This window comes from Hypanus sabinus, chromosome 3 (assembly GCF_030144855.1).
Source record: "Hypanus sabinus isolate sHypSab1 chromosome 3, sHypSab1.hap1, whole genome shotgun sequence".
Taxonomy (NCBI): domain Eukaryota; kingdom Metazoa; phylum Chordata; class Chondrichthyes; order Myliobatiformes; family Dasyatidae; genus Hypanus; species Hypanus sabinus.
In genome coordinates this window covers 40,788,446-40,803,074 of record NC_082708.1, presented here as the reverse complement: position 1 = coordinate 40,803,074, position 14,629 = coordinate 40,788,446, and the positions used below count along the sequence as shown (strand labels likewise).

The 14,629-nt window shown below is 37.2% G+C and overlaps 1 protein-coding gene across 3 annotated transcripts in view; it reads right to left on the bottom strand.

Annotated features, from left to right (window-relative positions):
• The window catches only part of flt3 (fms related receptor tyrosine kinase 3), a 102,657-nt gene that overhangs the window by 55,341 nt on the left and 32,687 nt on the right, over positions 1–14,629 (bottom strand). For 2 of the 3 annotated variants that reach the window (XM_059964137.1, XM_059964136.1), the window contains 6 exons: positions 11,830–11,942; positions 10,071–10,161; positions 9,750–9,894; positions 7,791–7,906; positions 4,675–4,783; positions 2,686–2,840 (listed from right to left, as the gene is read on the bottom strand). In XM_059964137.1, the coding sequence (XP_059820120.1) occupies positions 2,686–2,840; positions 4,675–4,783; positions 7,791–7,906; positions 9,750–9,894; positions 10,071–10,161; positions 11,830–11,853 (640 nt within the window). In that variant the 5' untranslated portion in view covers positions 11,854–11,942. The remainder of the gene's footprint in view (positions 1–2,685; positions 2,841–4,674; positions 4,784–7,790; positions 7,907–9,749; positions 9,895–10,070; positions 10,162–11,829; positions 11,943–14,629) is intronic. The other variant, XM_059964138.1, reaches the window with a different exon arrangement.

The window sequence follows — 14,629 nt, the reverse complement described above, 5'->3', positions numbered from 1 at the left end:
GTGGTTGTAAGGTAGTAAATGGTATAGAGGAATAATATATTCAGTATATATGTAATTACCTGGGTTCTAACTCCAAACAATTGGAAACATCAATTTAGAATTACCCTCTGCAAAATTCTAATAAGCTTATAGACTACACATCTACACATTCTAATAAGATTATAGGTATGGATTTAAGGTGAGAGGGGGTAATTTCAAAGGAGATGTGAGGGGCAAGTTTTTTTTACACAGGGAGCCATATGTGCGTGGATTGCTTCACCTGGGGAGGGTGGTAGAGGCAGATAGATACATTAGGGATTTTTAAGAAATGTTTAGATAGGCACATGAATGTAAGGGAAATGGAAGGATATGAACATTATGTAGGCAGAAGCAATTACTTTAGCTTGACATTAGATTGCTAATTTAATTCTGGGCTGAGGTGCCTGTTCCTATGCTGTAATGTTCTATGTCCTACATCATGTAATACTACTTAAACAATATGGTGATCATCTTTTATGATTAGAACAAATTGCTCAGAAGATAAAGACCACTGACTGATAATTTGAGTATGGTTGTTTTGATAAATGGCAGCTTTTTGAATCAATCACCACATCCTGAATGACAGTAGTAGGTGCACAGACTTAAATTTTACTGTCACAAGTCTCACATGGGCTTTCTGTTAAGCAATCAGAATGCACAGGATGCAGCCTATTTGTTTTGGTCATACATATGAGGAATATATGATCCCAATTGCAATTTTGAAGGACAATTTTGTATAACTTGAAACGTTTGCGCTGTGCTTTGGCGGGAAAACCATTGATTTTTGAAGTGAGTTGTGGTGGCCAAGAAACAGCCATCTTGAACATCTTCCCAGTCTCTAGACCTCTTAACTCGTGAAGCTCAGGGTGTTGCATATTCACACTGGTGGAGCTGGCAACCTACTCGGGGTAATGGTTACTGGTGTGTAACTTCTGTACGGCACAGCAACCAGGCCGTTCATAATAAACTAGGCCCCCTGCTAACAGCATTTAACAGCTGTGCCTCTGCATCATCAGCCAGAATATATGTGTTTAAATAAAGTTTTCCAAGTTACAATAGTCCCAAAATTGAATATATTAATTTGATTGATCAGCTTTGTTAAAATGTGAGCACTGAATTTCCTAGTACTGTCAGGGAATTACATAATGCTATTTAGCAATAATAAAAGACACACTTGAAACTTTAAACTTTATTTTTTTGCTGTTAGTAATTCTGCTGTTAACATCCAGAATTTTCTGTTGCTATAGCTTTGCTCTTTGGGTAAGCCAAATAAATAACGACTGTCAGATGTTGAACTAGAAAAGCAACAACCTTGCTTTATTAATAAAGCAACATTCATACGATGGAATTCTAAAACATAGTTGTGTAATCATTTACTATCAACAGTCATTGACATGATTGACAGGCAGTTTGTTAACAATACTATTCAATAGAGGTTTTTAATAATTATAATCACTGCAATTTTTTTCTTTAAATATTTTCTTCCCCAAACAGCAACATAAATATTTAAAACTTATCTTGATACAATTTTGTGCAATAATATTACTATAGGATTCTTGCTCCTTTGTAACTTACCATTTATTGTATATTCCCTTGTTTAGCTTGTCTTCCCTAAATGTTACATTTCTATGAATGAATTACAGAAATAAGATATGGGAGTAATTAAATGCAATGATGAGAATTTTAAATTTGAGGCAATGAGAGTCAATGCACAAAAATTAAAACCTGAATATTTTTTGGAGGTGCATTTTAAAAATGTGCATAATTGCATGCATCCCCAATGATTATTCAAGGGTTTGTGTTTCGGCTCCTACCAAATCCTACCATGCAAGTCCCTGCTAGCCCGCCACCTTGAAGTAGTGTGGCGAGAAGAAGATTTACAGAAGTGATCAACCCCGATTCGAAACCCCATCACCTGAGTTTAAAATGTCAGAGTATATTGGACGGAATATCATGTAACTGAGTTCCATTAGGTGCCCTGGTAACGTAGCAGTATGCATGATGCCGTTACAGCTTAGGGCTTTGGAGTTCAATTTTGCCGCCTTCCATTAGAAGTTTGTACGTTTTCCCCATGACCACATGAGTTTTCCTTGGACGTTCCAGTTTCCTCCCAAATGCAAACCGGTTAGGTTAATTAGTCATTGTAAACTGTCCTGTGATTGGGCTAGTGTTGTGTCTCGTTGGTCAGGTAGGGCTTGTTCCGCACTGTATCTCTAAATAAAAAGATAATAAATTCCATGTTCACTCCTGTCACTAAATGAGTTCTTTGGCATTTCGAGTTCCATGAATTTTAGGCTCAGTCTGTAACATTGTTGTTCATTTTCGTGCCTTGTGGCACATCAGCCAGTATTTTTGCTGTTCCCACAGCATTTTGACTTTTTTTTTTACAAGGTCAAGTTGCTAGTTCGACGCTCAGCCCAGCACGCATGGAAAGCATGCAAGGAGCTGGGCCAGATTTGAACTTGGGGCCGATTCGCCTGCAAGTCCGGTGCTGATGCTGCTATACCACCAGCCGGCAAGACTGTAAGATGCTGAACGTTAAATAAAATATCAGAAAGAAAGAGACAGCTATTTTCAACATTGTTCTATAAAATATAATGGCATTTTTGACTCAAAAAAATCCACTCTCAATATCTATTATTGATGTGGACAATTGATTATAATTACCTAGAATGTGAAGGCTTGAACACTCTGACCCCTGGATATTACTTGCACAACAACATCCAATATCTTGATTGATTGCATTTATCAGTTTGGTTAGTCTTGTCACTCCAAATGATCCAATGGATTCATGATGTTTATCAGCGGGAATAAGTGAAGAACTGTAATATCAAAATGTATTGTTAATGCACAGATCTACCAAATCCTCCTAAGGTTTATGAGAGCATTGTACTATAACAAAGTGAACAATTATGGAACAATTATTTTGTCTTATTAAATTTTCCTCATAAATGAAATTTACTGAACAGTTGAGACTCTTGAATCCCTTTGCAACCCCACCATTAGAAATAGCTTTTCTGCCTTTATAGAAGATTTCTATCTGACTCATTCTACAAACATTGCTGGTTTCTGTAGGGATCAGCCCACCAAGTTATTCCTAGTAACTCTGGTGGAAGAACAAAGAAAGCTCAGAAAATGACATTGGGAAATAATTTCTGATGGAATTCTTTCCATTGTGAGTTGTAATAGAAGCAGAAGGGCTGTTGAAATCCTTAACAAAGCAGCAACTGCAATGACATAGCAGGAGAGTAGGAAAAGATGTTGAAACTGTACGTTCTTAATATTTGGCTAAACCCATCTGAGAGCAGTATGAACATATTATGGTATGTAATTGTTTCCTTTGTGCATTCTAATCTGTGACTTGAAACTTAATATGCTTAAATAAATTTAATAAGATACAAGCTTCATAAACTTTCAAGTCCCTGCAAAAGACATAGGGCACCGTTCAATTAGTGTTTCTGGAGCTGAATCACTAAGTGGAAGGTGTGTGGTACCAAAGTTTTGCCATTTACATGAAGAGTATTCTGCCTGGAGATCAGTGACTAGTAATGTTCTGCAGGGATCTGTTCTGAGGTCCCTGCTCTTTGTGATTTTCATAAATGACTTGGATGAGGGAGTGGTAGGTTGGGTTAGCAAGTTTGCAGATAATACAAAGGTTATACGTGTTATGGATAGTGTAGAATGTTGTGATAGATTACAACAGGGAATTGATACGATGCAGAGCTGGTGACAGATCTGGATAAGTGTGAAGTGATACACTTTGGAAGACTGAACTCCAGAGTACAGAGTACAGGGTTAATGACAGGAATTTAACCAGTATGGAGGAAGAAAGGAATCCTGGGGCCCACATCTATAGATTCTTCAAAGTTGTCACACAGGTTGTTAGGGTGGTTAGGAAAGCGTATGGTGTGTTTACCTTCATTAGTCAGGGGATTGAGTTCAAGTTCCATGAAGAATGTTGCAGCCCCATAAAACTCTAGTTAGACCACACTTGGATTATTGTATTCAGTTCTAGTCCTCTCATTATGGGGAGGATGTGGAAGCTTTCCAGAGGGTGCAGAGGAGATTTACTAGGATGCTGCCTGGATTAGAGAGCATGTCTTATGAGGACAGATGGAGCAAGCTAGGGCTTTTCACTTGACAAGAGGTAATGATAGAGGTGTATAAGATGATAGAAGGCATAGATAGAATGGACAGCCAATGCCATTTTCCCCTGGCATATGTGGCTAATACCAGGAGGCTTAATTTTAAGGTGATTAGAGGAAAGTACAAGGGAACTTTTCAAAGGCAGGTTTCCAACATAGTATGTGGTGGGCATGTGGATTGCACTGCTGGGGGGTAGTTTTAGAGGCAGATACATCAGGGACATTTATAAGGTGAAAGAAAAAATGGAGAGTTCTGAAGGAGGGAAGGTTAGAAGTTCAGTTCAACATCTTGGGTCTTGTGCTGCACTGTATCATGTTCTATGTAATAACTTCCTGGTCCTACTACATGGTGAATTGTACATTTCATCCCATTCAATCTCTTCTTACGTCTCCTGTTTTTTATTTGAAACACAAGTAAATTGAAGCCTGATACCTATAAGTTGACAAATCGTGCATTCCACAAAGTGATCAATTGAAGATGGCAAGAGATAAACATGAAGGTGAAGAGTACCTTGTGCACTTAAGTCTCCAAGAAAGCTGAGGGACAAAGTAATTTTCTGTTGTGCAATGCAACATAGGTGGCATTCGTGTCATTGTCAACTTTGGCTTCTTGGGTTTTGCTGTCAAATGAAATTGTAGGATAACAAAATTAATACTTTTATAGACAATTAAGAACAAGTGTTTTTAATATTGCAAATTGCTGTGAAAATTTACACCAAGAACCATATACTTAATAACCCTGATGACAACCTTTTATAAATGGGCAGTGGCTGACTGGCATGGACATGATGTTTCTGTAGTGTATGACTCTGGGACTCCATCATGCTAACATTTAACACAAAACAGAGAACGGGACAGCACCAAAATAATCCCTTGATGTCTGGAACAGTTGTGCCAGTCTATGCTAATCCCACCTGCTTGCACATGGTCCATATCCCTTCTTTCTCTGCTTGTTCATGTGTCAGTCTGAGTGTCTCCCAAACATATTTCCCCAACAGCATGTTCCAGGCACCTATCATTGTCTTTTTAAAAACCTTTCCTTATTAATTTCCTTTGAATTTCCCCCCTCACCCTAAAGCTATACCCTCTAGATATGATATTTTCACTCTTGAAAACATACTCCATATTATCTATGCCCCTCATTTTTTGATCAACCCTCAACCTTCAACACTCCAAAGAAAACAATCCAAGTCTGAATGACAGGATGTCTCACCAACAAACAATAGAGGGAGAACTATGCAAACATGCCCACATGTTTCTCATCTTTCTCATGTTCCATCTCTCCTCCAATCACAATCTCTTTTCATTCCCAACCTAAAGAGGTTATGAAAGACAATGTCTCAACTTTCATTCCTCCTTTTCACCCTTCTCCCCAAGTCACAATATTATCTTGGTTTAATTTCGTATCACCGAGAAATAAAGCTTAGCCAGGCAGTGAAGGAAGATGAGAAAGAAGTGCTGGCGAAGACAGTGATGAGGAAGAAGCAGAATCATTCAAGGTTCAAAGTAAATTTATTGTTGAAATATGTATATGTAATCATTTTCTTGCAGGCATTCATGGTAGAACAAAGAAATACAACAGGCAATCAATATGCAAAATTTTTCAAACTGTGCAATTAACAATAAAAACAAATAATGATAATGATAAATACATAATATATACAGTAAATAATATGGAGAACATGAGCTTGGAGTCCTTGAAAGTGAGCCCATAGGTTGTCGAATCAATTCAGCATCAAGGTGAGTGAAATTATCCACGCTGGTCTGGGTGATGGTCAAATTTCACATGCAGCCACCTTATCAGTTGTCACTCAATGAGGCAGACCTGCACATAATTAGTTCCAGCTAAGCAGAGTTACAAATGAGCCTCTCTGAATAAGGCTGACATGAGAATGTCGATGGTCAAGTTGACAGGTAAATGAAATCAAAGTGGTGTAATGGGAATGCTACCTGAAAATGTTCATTCCCTATCAAGGTCCATGGTACATACTGCAGGAGGTTGGAATTCTGCTTTGAGACTAAATTTTTCAGCATGAACGGAACCAGCTGACTGTAGAGGTGGCGGATACGGGTTTGATTTCAATATTTCAGAGACGTTTGGAGAAGTGAATGGATGGGAGAGGTATGAAAGGCTATAGTCCAAGTGAAGGTTGATGGAACTAGGCAGAATAACAGCTCAGCATGGACGAGAAAGGCCAGAGGGCCTGCTTCTATGCTGTAGTGCCAACACCCAGTTTCTGGGTTCTACTGCACAGGTCAGACTGCTGCATCAATGCTGTTAATTATGAGCGTTTTGAAAGTGCAACAAACTACCTCCCCCCACCACCCCAGTAGGTTATCAGGTGAGCTGTGTCGATTTTTGTTTTGTAGAGCACGAACCTGCTGATTTCTCCGTGCAGTGCAGCATTTGGCCTCACACTCACTTTACACAGTCAGCGCCTTTGCTCATGCAGGAGGCCGTGCTGGCTAAACAAACCGACACAGCAGCAGTCACAATCCAGTCTCTACTCTTGAGAGTCATCTGCATTCTATAAGGTGTGCCTCCATGATTGTGAGTTCTTCAGTCACATAGTATCATGATTCTCTGGTTATGTATATCACCAGTTGACATTTGTATGCCTGGGCTAATGTCTTCATCAGTATGGCAGCCACCATGACTCACATCACAGGAGCAGAGATCACTAGAGTCTGGAATGGATCCTGGACTCACTGGAGTTTAGAAGAATGGGTGGGGGGGGGGGAGGCATCTCATTGAAACCTATTGAATATTGAAAATCCTAGATAGAGTGGATATGGAGAAGATGTTTCCTACAGTGGGTGAGTCTAAGACCAGAAGGCACAGTCAGAATAGAGGGATATCCATTTAGAACAGAGATGAGTAGGAATTTCTTTAGGCAGAGGGTGGTGAATCTGTGGAATTCATTGCCATGGACAGCTCTGGAGGCCAAGTCATTGAGTATATTTGAAGCAGAGATTGATAGATTCTTAATTAGTGAGGATGTTAAATGTTACTGGGAAAAGACAGGATAATGGGGTTGAGAGGGATAATCAATCAGCCATGATGGAATGGCAGAACAGTCCCGACAGGCTGAGTGGCTTGTCTCTCTGCTCCTATGTTTTATGGTCTTAACCCATAGAAGATCCAATTTCATTCTCCATTATCTGTTTCTTGAATAAGTATATCAAACCTCAATTAATGCCTCATGCAAAACACCCCACAATTCAGCTCTCCTTCAGTACTGAACTAGAATGTTACCTTAGGTGAACAGCTTAAACCCAAATACAAGCCTTTAACTTACAACCTGCTTACCACAAATACATATTTCTGACATTTTCCCTTCTCTAATTGTCCAGGTAGGGAAAACACTAAGGATGCTGCTAATCTTCTCAGTTACATTTTGAATATTTAAAAAAATTTCACCGTAGGTTTTACATTCAACGTAAAGTGTGACTTCAATTTCACACTTTCTTACAATAGAGATGTCAATATGTATTCCCTCCTCAATTGTACCCTAATATTAGGAAAAAACCTGTGAAGTTGAATATTATTGATACGGGTCTGTGGATAAACGGCGACCATTACTTCCTCACATGTTGGAAATTATACTTAATTATTTTATTACTTACCTCTAACAACAACTTTAAAATTAATTGTCCAATTTCTATTTCCGTTTTTGACTGTAAGAGAATATACACCAGAGTGCCTTTCCCTGATTTGCAAAATTGTAAAACTCGTAACTTGACTGAAAAGAAAAATAAGAAGCAGATCAATTTAGCAACAGGAAAAGTAATCAGAGATTGTTCTTTGTTGTGCATTACTAATCCCGTATGTACTTCCCTCTTCTCTTCGGGTAATAACTTAAAATCAGAAAATGGTTAAGTTGCTACTGAAAAGCAATACAATTGCAAATATAGCCAAACAAATTAGCTTATCATTTAAAATTTAAAAATGCAGGTGCAAGAACTACACAGTAAATGAAGATGAATCACCAAAACTATGACCAGCACCATACCTATCAAATGCTTTGATTTCAGAGAAGTACTGTACATTCTATTGCATTTACTCAACAAATTTTATTAATTTTGATCAAAAAATCAACTTGGATTTCCTATCAAGTATCTGGCTTCTTTCAAAGGACAAATGTAGCTTAAGATTTAAAGTACAGCAACAATGGAGAAACCTGTCTTCCTGAGGTTATGGGGATCACTGAGGAATAGCTGTGGTTCTAGGGACACAAATTTGACATTCCCTCTCAGGAACACAATTCATCTTGCTCTACCACACTTCTAACATCCCTTGTCTTGCAAGGCCCCTCATCTACCCAAATTACTCTCCCATGGTTAAATGGTCCAGTCAATACTGAAGCTTCCTAAGTCCATTTCTAATCCAGATTGTCTTCTAAATCTATCAGTAGTGTCTGTTACAGAAAGGCAGCTGTCTTTCATAAACCATATTGCAACTATTAGGATAGCACTGGCAGCAAACTTTACCAAATTGAACACGATTTATTCATTAGTGTTGGTTTGCTATTCTCCATGTTTTGGTGGAATTTTAATTTTGTTTTGGATCTTATTTCAGCATTTTAGCCAAGCAGATTTTATGACAGAGGAAACAATGCATGGGACTGTTGGTGAATGGGGATCTGGAATTGCAGTTGAAGAAATTGTGCTCAGATAAGACCATAAGTCATAGGAGCAGAACTAGGCCACTTAGCTGATCGAGTCTGCTCCACCATTCCATCAAGGTTGATTTATTTTCTCTCTCAACCCCATTCTCCTGCTTTCTCCCTGTAACGTTACAAATCATGAACCTATCAACCTCCACTTTAAATATATCCAATGACGGTGCCTCCACAGCCATCTGTGCCAATGACTTCCACAGATTCACCTCACACTGGCTAAAGAAATTCCTCCTCATCTCTTTTCTAAGGGGACATCCCTCTTCTAGGGCTCTGTCCTCTAGTCTTAGACTCCCCCTTTATAGGAAACATCTCCACACTAATCAATCGAGGCCTTTCAATATCTTTTCTTAGATGAGGGGCCCAAAACAGCTCGCAACACTCCATAGATAAAGTGTATAGATATTGCTCTTTCCTCTTTTACCTGCTCATATCAGCAAGGTTGTCTAACATATCCCGGTTATCACAAGTTTCAGCACTTGTCCTGCTTAATACTGTGGCCTCCCACAGAGAAATCCTAGGAATGGAAGCTTCATTTCAGCAGGCCGGTGGTCTGCTTCATCTCAGATTTTGCTTCTGCGTGGCATTCTATGCATGTATCCTGCCTCCATTTGCATATGTTATGATTTAGATTCATCAGTTATGTCATCATTGGATTATCCTTGTTATTCAGTGGCTCAAGTACACTTGAGTGCAGGGCAAATGGACCAAAATAACATATAACAAAAGTAAAACAGATTCAACTACAAATCCCATTAAATCAAAGGAATCAATGAATGGCTTATTCCTATTCCTCTGAATCACATTGCAGGAAGAAATCTTTCTTCTAAATTTTGCTTAGCTCATTTTCAAATGAAGAATGTCACACAACAACATTTAATGTATAAAAGCAAATTAAGGAAAATACCTGTACAATGTGTTGTTCTTCATATTACATGGAATTCTGCTATTCTTAAAGCTCCAATGACAAGATATGTTCCCAGTAGTATTCATGATAGCTTTTAGGGTTATATCATCCAAAACATTAAGTTCTGTGGTATCAACCTGAAATTCTAAACCATATTGCATACTAAAGTAATTTGTAAAAAGGAAATAAATGGCAAATTTGAGATAAAGTTATTTTGTTAAAATATGTCATAGAAGAAACATGCTGATATGTACTATAAATATTACTAGTTAATATTGGACAAAGAAAATAATTTTGAATCACAAATATCTGAATTCATACCATTGGCTTTATTCACCAAAGATTTTCTTCTTGTTGATTTTTTGCCATCGCAAAAGCTTTGAGTTTGGGTCTGATTTTCATCAGAAAATATCTACAAAAAATAAGTTGAATGCTTCATATATACTTTTAATCTATATTTATAATTTCCTGGTGTAACTTTAGTGAATTTGTAACACTAAGGAATGCTGAAAATATAATCAGTAATACTTAATGTTCAGCACATAGAGTGGGCTTATAGATAGGAAATGAAAAATAAACAAATATAAGAAATTATTTCAAAAACAGCAAGTTTTTTTCAAATGAAGCATTAAAGTTTCTTCTGGAGAAATGATAACAGGCTGAATTGCTTTCTACATCCATTAAATCTTGTGGTTTAGACAACATGGTTTCCATTTGATACAACATACAACTATTTCCTAACACCAGAGACTTTTAATATTAATCATGCCAGCATAAGAGCATATGAAAACATTAGATTGGAAAAGGACATCACTCAAGTTTTCCCAAATTCATGTTATCTGGAGCATCACAACAAGACCATAAATTCCTTTTTACTGCAGCCAAATTATCCCCTGGAAGAGGCAAAACAAAAATGGGACAAGTAAGGCAGAAAAATAATGTTTTTTGTTTCAGCTATATTCCTTCAAATCACTGACCAGGCTGTTCCACAAATGTTGATTCCAATTTTTTTTTTGTTTTCCATGATGGACTCATTCATGTTCTGGGATATCATCAGCTAGATTCAATTGCCATCTGAAGGTTGTATGTAGTATTGGTATTGCTTTTGCCATTGTTGTACTGAATTAATAAAGTCAACTGTGTTAGACTTTACAAGCTTTTATTTATTTAGTAGCATGAAAATAAATGCAAAGAGCAAAATCAAACAATCGAACAATTGCAAGGAGGGAGTCCTCTCTATATTAAAGAGAAAGGTGTCTGCTCCCCCAGCAACTCCTCTCAACCAGCACAGTTGCTCTCTGTTTCGGTCTCATCAAGATATCCTGCCTTCTTGTCAGTTCCTTCTCAGGATCAGAATTATGCAAAGTTTTCACCAATTCAAGTCCTAAATTTGGACAGTACTTCATTAAGCGACCTTTTTCTGCCAAGGTCATTGCAGAAATATATAGGCAAGGCAAGGAGACAAAGAGATTTGTTTCAAAAATAATTTTCTATATACATTAAAGTCTGAACCTTCACGCTTGTTTTGAAAAATTAAAGTGGTTACTGGTGGCATCCTTTCAAAACATCAGTAGTTATCAGCAACTTAGATTTCAAGTAACCACTTTACTTAATTACGAGCCTTGTATTGGATCTGGTTGATAGTCTACTTTATAAATTAACTGTCAATGTAGGAGATAATCTGAAAAGTGTTTGGTTTCATCATAGGTTGCAGGAAAATAACTTAGACATTGGCATTAGCATTGGCTTAGGCAGTAACAAAGTTTCTACTTCTGTGTGACTGAATCAAACTTAATCAATACTCTCTGATAGATAGCCTATGATCACTATTGTAAAATGCCTAAGGTGAACATTAGTTCAGAATAAGATTCAGCATTATCTGTAATGCCTCATGCCTTAATTGTTTAATTGGTAACTTCAATTGAATTACTTTAGAATTACAGCAAATTTTTTTGAAGTTAAGAGGACTATGGTCAACTGTGATACACGTCACTTCATAAATTGAAAAGAAAACCAAATTAAAAACAGAAGAAAAATAACTTATACTGCAATGAACACAATGATTTAACTTGGTTAATACCTGTGATGCTTCTAGACGATCCATATCGGTAAGATCGATCAAAATGCATTTTGTATGAGATGATTGTTTTTTCACTCTTTGTTCAGAAATCACAGGAAGTGCAACATTAAGAACTGTGGAAGGTAAAATTGTTCTTAAGTACTTTCCCACATTTACACCTTGTAAAGTTTCCATGATCTCAAGTTAGTGATAATAAATCAGAATCTGATTCTGAACAATTTACAAAAGTTCCATTTAAATAAGGGATCCCAAACTTTTCTTTATGCCTTGGGTCCTTACCATTATCCAAGCCAGTCAATGGACCCCAGGTTGGGAACCCCTTGTTTAGGAGATGTTTTCTCCATTGATCATCAAAACTCCATAAAAAATGAGGAGGAAATCATTCGACAGAACCAACTAATAGGGGAAAGGTTCCATTCCCAAGCCAATGCCTACCTCAATCTCCTATCCCAATTTCCTCCAAAGCTGGAGGACAAAATATACACAAACCAAGCTGAGATGTCTTGGATATGAAGCTCGAAGTAACTGAGATAAATCAAGAAATTTCAGCTCAGTACATTAAGTGAGTGAAGCTAATGTATGGCTTCAGTACATAAGCAGATATATATTTCCAACTCATAGTACAACAAAGTCTTAGGTGGGGAATGGCAATCAAATGAAATTTGTTCATTTATTGACAACAAGATTTGCAATTACAATATTGATTAGGAACCCTCGTTACCATTTGATCTGCATTTCAGGTGCTATTGATTGTGCAAAACCAAGCAGCATAATTGGCAAATTTACATTGAGGATCTTGTTGCAGAAAGCTTCTACATTGAGAAATCCATTTTGAAGCTGCCAGTAATAATTACCAACTCCTCAATGTTAAATGATTTTGTGCAGCTCTGGAGGATTTACTCCAGTGAACAACACTGAAAGTGATTGATTTTGGTCAACATCAAGTAGCTCTGAGTATTGGTTTGAATTTCAGTGGTCATGATATCAGAGAAGTAACTTGTGACATAAATCGTCTGTGTACTTATGAACTCTACTATATCTGCAAGATGAATTTGGTTAGTTCTGTGACAAAATTTCTTCACTGATAAATAATAGGAGATATACTCAACCCACTATGAAGGTCATCTTCAAAGGGCAATGCCTCAGAAAGGTAGCTTCCATTATTAAGGACTCCCACTACCCAGGACTGCCCTCTTCTTATTACTACCATCAAGAGGAGGTACAAGAACTTGATGCCACATGCTCATTTTTATTTAGGAACAGGTTCTTCCCCTCTACTGTCAGATTTATGAATGGTCCACAAACAATACCTCCCTTTTGCACTAATTTTTATATTTCTTATTGTATCTTAAGGTAAATTATTACTGTCAGCTTCAAATTGGATTTCTCAATGTAGAAGCTTATTTGCAACAAGTTGCAAATTTGCCACATTTTTTAATGTATTAAACTATACTGCTGCCACAAAACAACACTTTTTCAACAAATGTCAGTGATAGGAATTCTGATTCTGGATCTGATAATTTTATTCTTTTTTCTAGGATGTTGATATTTGCCACTCGATAGCAACTACGAGAATGGAATAAGGATAATTTACTTAAATTCACCAAGAAGGGACCCAAAGATATTGCAGCCACCCCACAGAGCATATTTCACAGGTAAAACATATATGCATAAACACAGGGACAAAACAGATGATTCAAGGTACCATTAGGTCCATGCCAGCAGTTATCTTTGAGAAAATGACAACTTAGATTTTCCTATAAGAAAGAGGAGAGTGTCTTCATACTTGGAGATAGAACCATTTCTTTGCAGCATACTGGGGGTTAATAACCAACAAGCAACAGCTTTACTAGCAGATTCACAGTATAATCCAAAGAGAGTTACTCCATAGCTATCATTTTAAAATTTTAGTTAAAGTGGGTATTCAACATGCAAACTTTTCAATTATGTCAGATTACTTTGTCCAGCTTGCAGGGAGTGTTCAATAAGAATCAACAGTAGTAGGAGAAATGACAATTTTTTAAACTGGAGGTAAGGTATGAAGAAGACAAAAGAAGGCCAGAGAAGATGAGATAACTTAGGAGAGTGGACAAAGATCTGCCAAGTGAAATACAGTATGGCTAAGTGTAAAATTCTCTACAGTGCAAAAGTCTTAGGCACCCTGGTTATATATGTGTGTCCAAGACTTTTGTACAGAAACAACTAAATTGTGAAGGGGCCACAAAGGGAATTCATGTCCAGGAGAAACTTTTGCAGGTAATAAGGAAACTAATACAATATTATTGTTTGTTGCCAGGGGAATTGAATATTTATTGCTATTGCTCAAATTTATGCTTAGTTATATAGGACATTTGTGAGCCCACATCTAGAGTACAGTATTTTTTCAGTCCATGCACTAGAAGCAGTCAGAGAAAGTTCATTGGAATAATAGTTAAAATTGTGGGCAATTGAGGTTTTTATCTACTGGAGTTTTTGAAGAGTGAGATGTTAATTCATTCCAAGATCCTGATGGTGGATGTGAAGAGGTTACCTCCATGTTGGATAATCTATAATTAGGAATCACTAGATATTTTCTCTCAGAAAAGCCAAGCCTTTGAAGATAACAAGAAAGAAATGTGTAATTGATGTATAAATGCATAATAGTTATATATGGTCTTAATAAAAATGGCAGTGCAGATTTTAGGTAGCAAGTAGCTTACTCCTGATCATATCTTGTATGTTTATTTAGATACTGTCAAAGATCTGTTCCAATATAAATCTCTGATGGTTTCCAAGTTGCAGTCAGCATTAGTGAAATGAG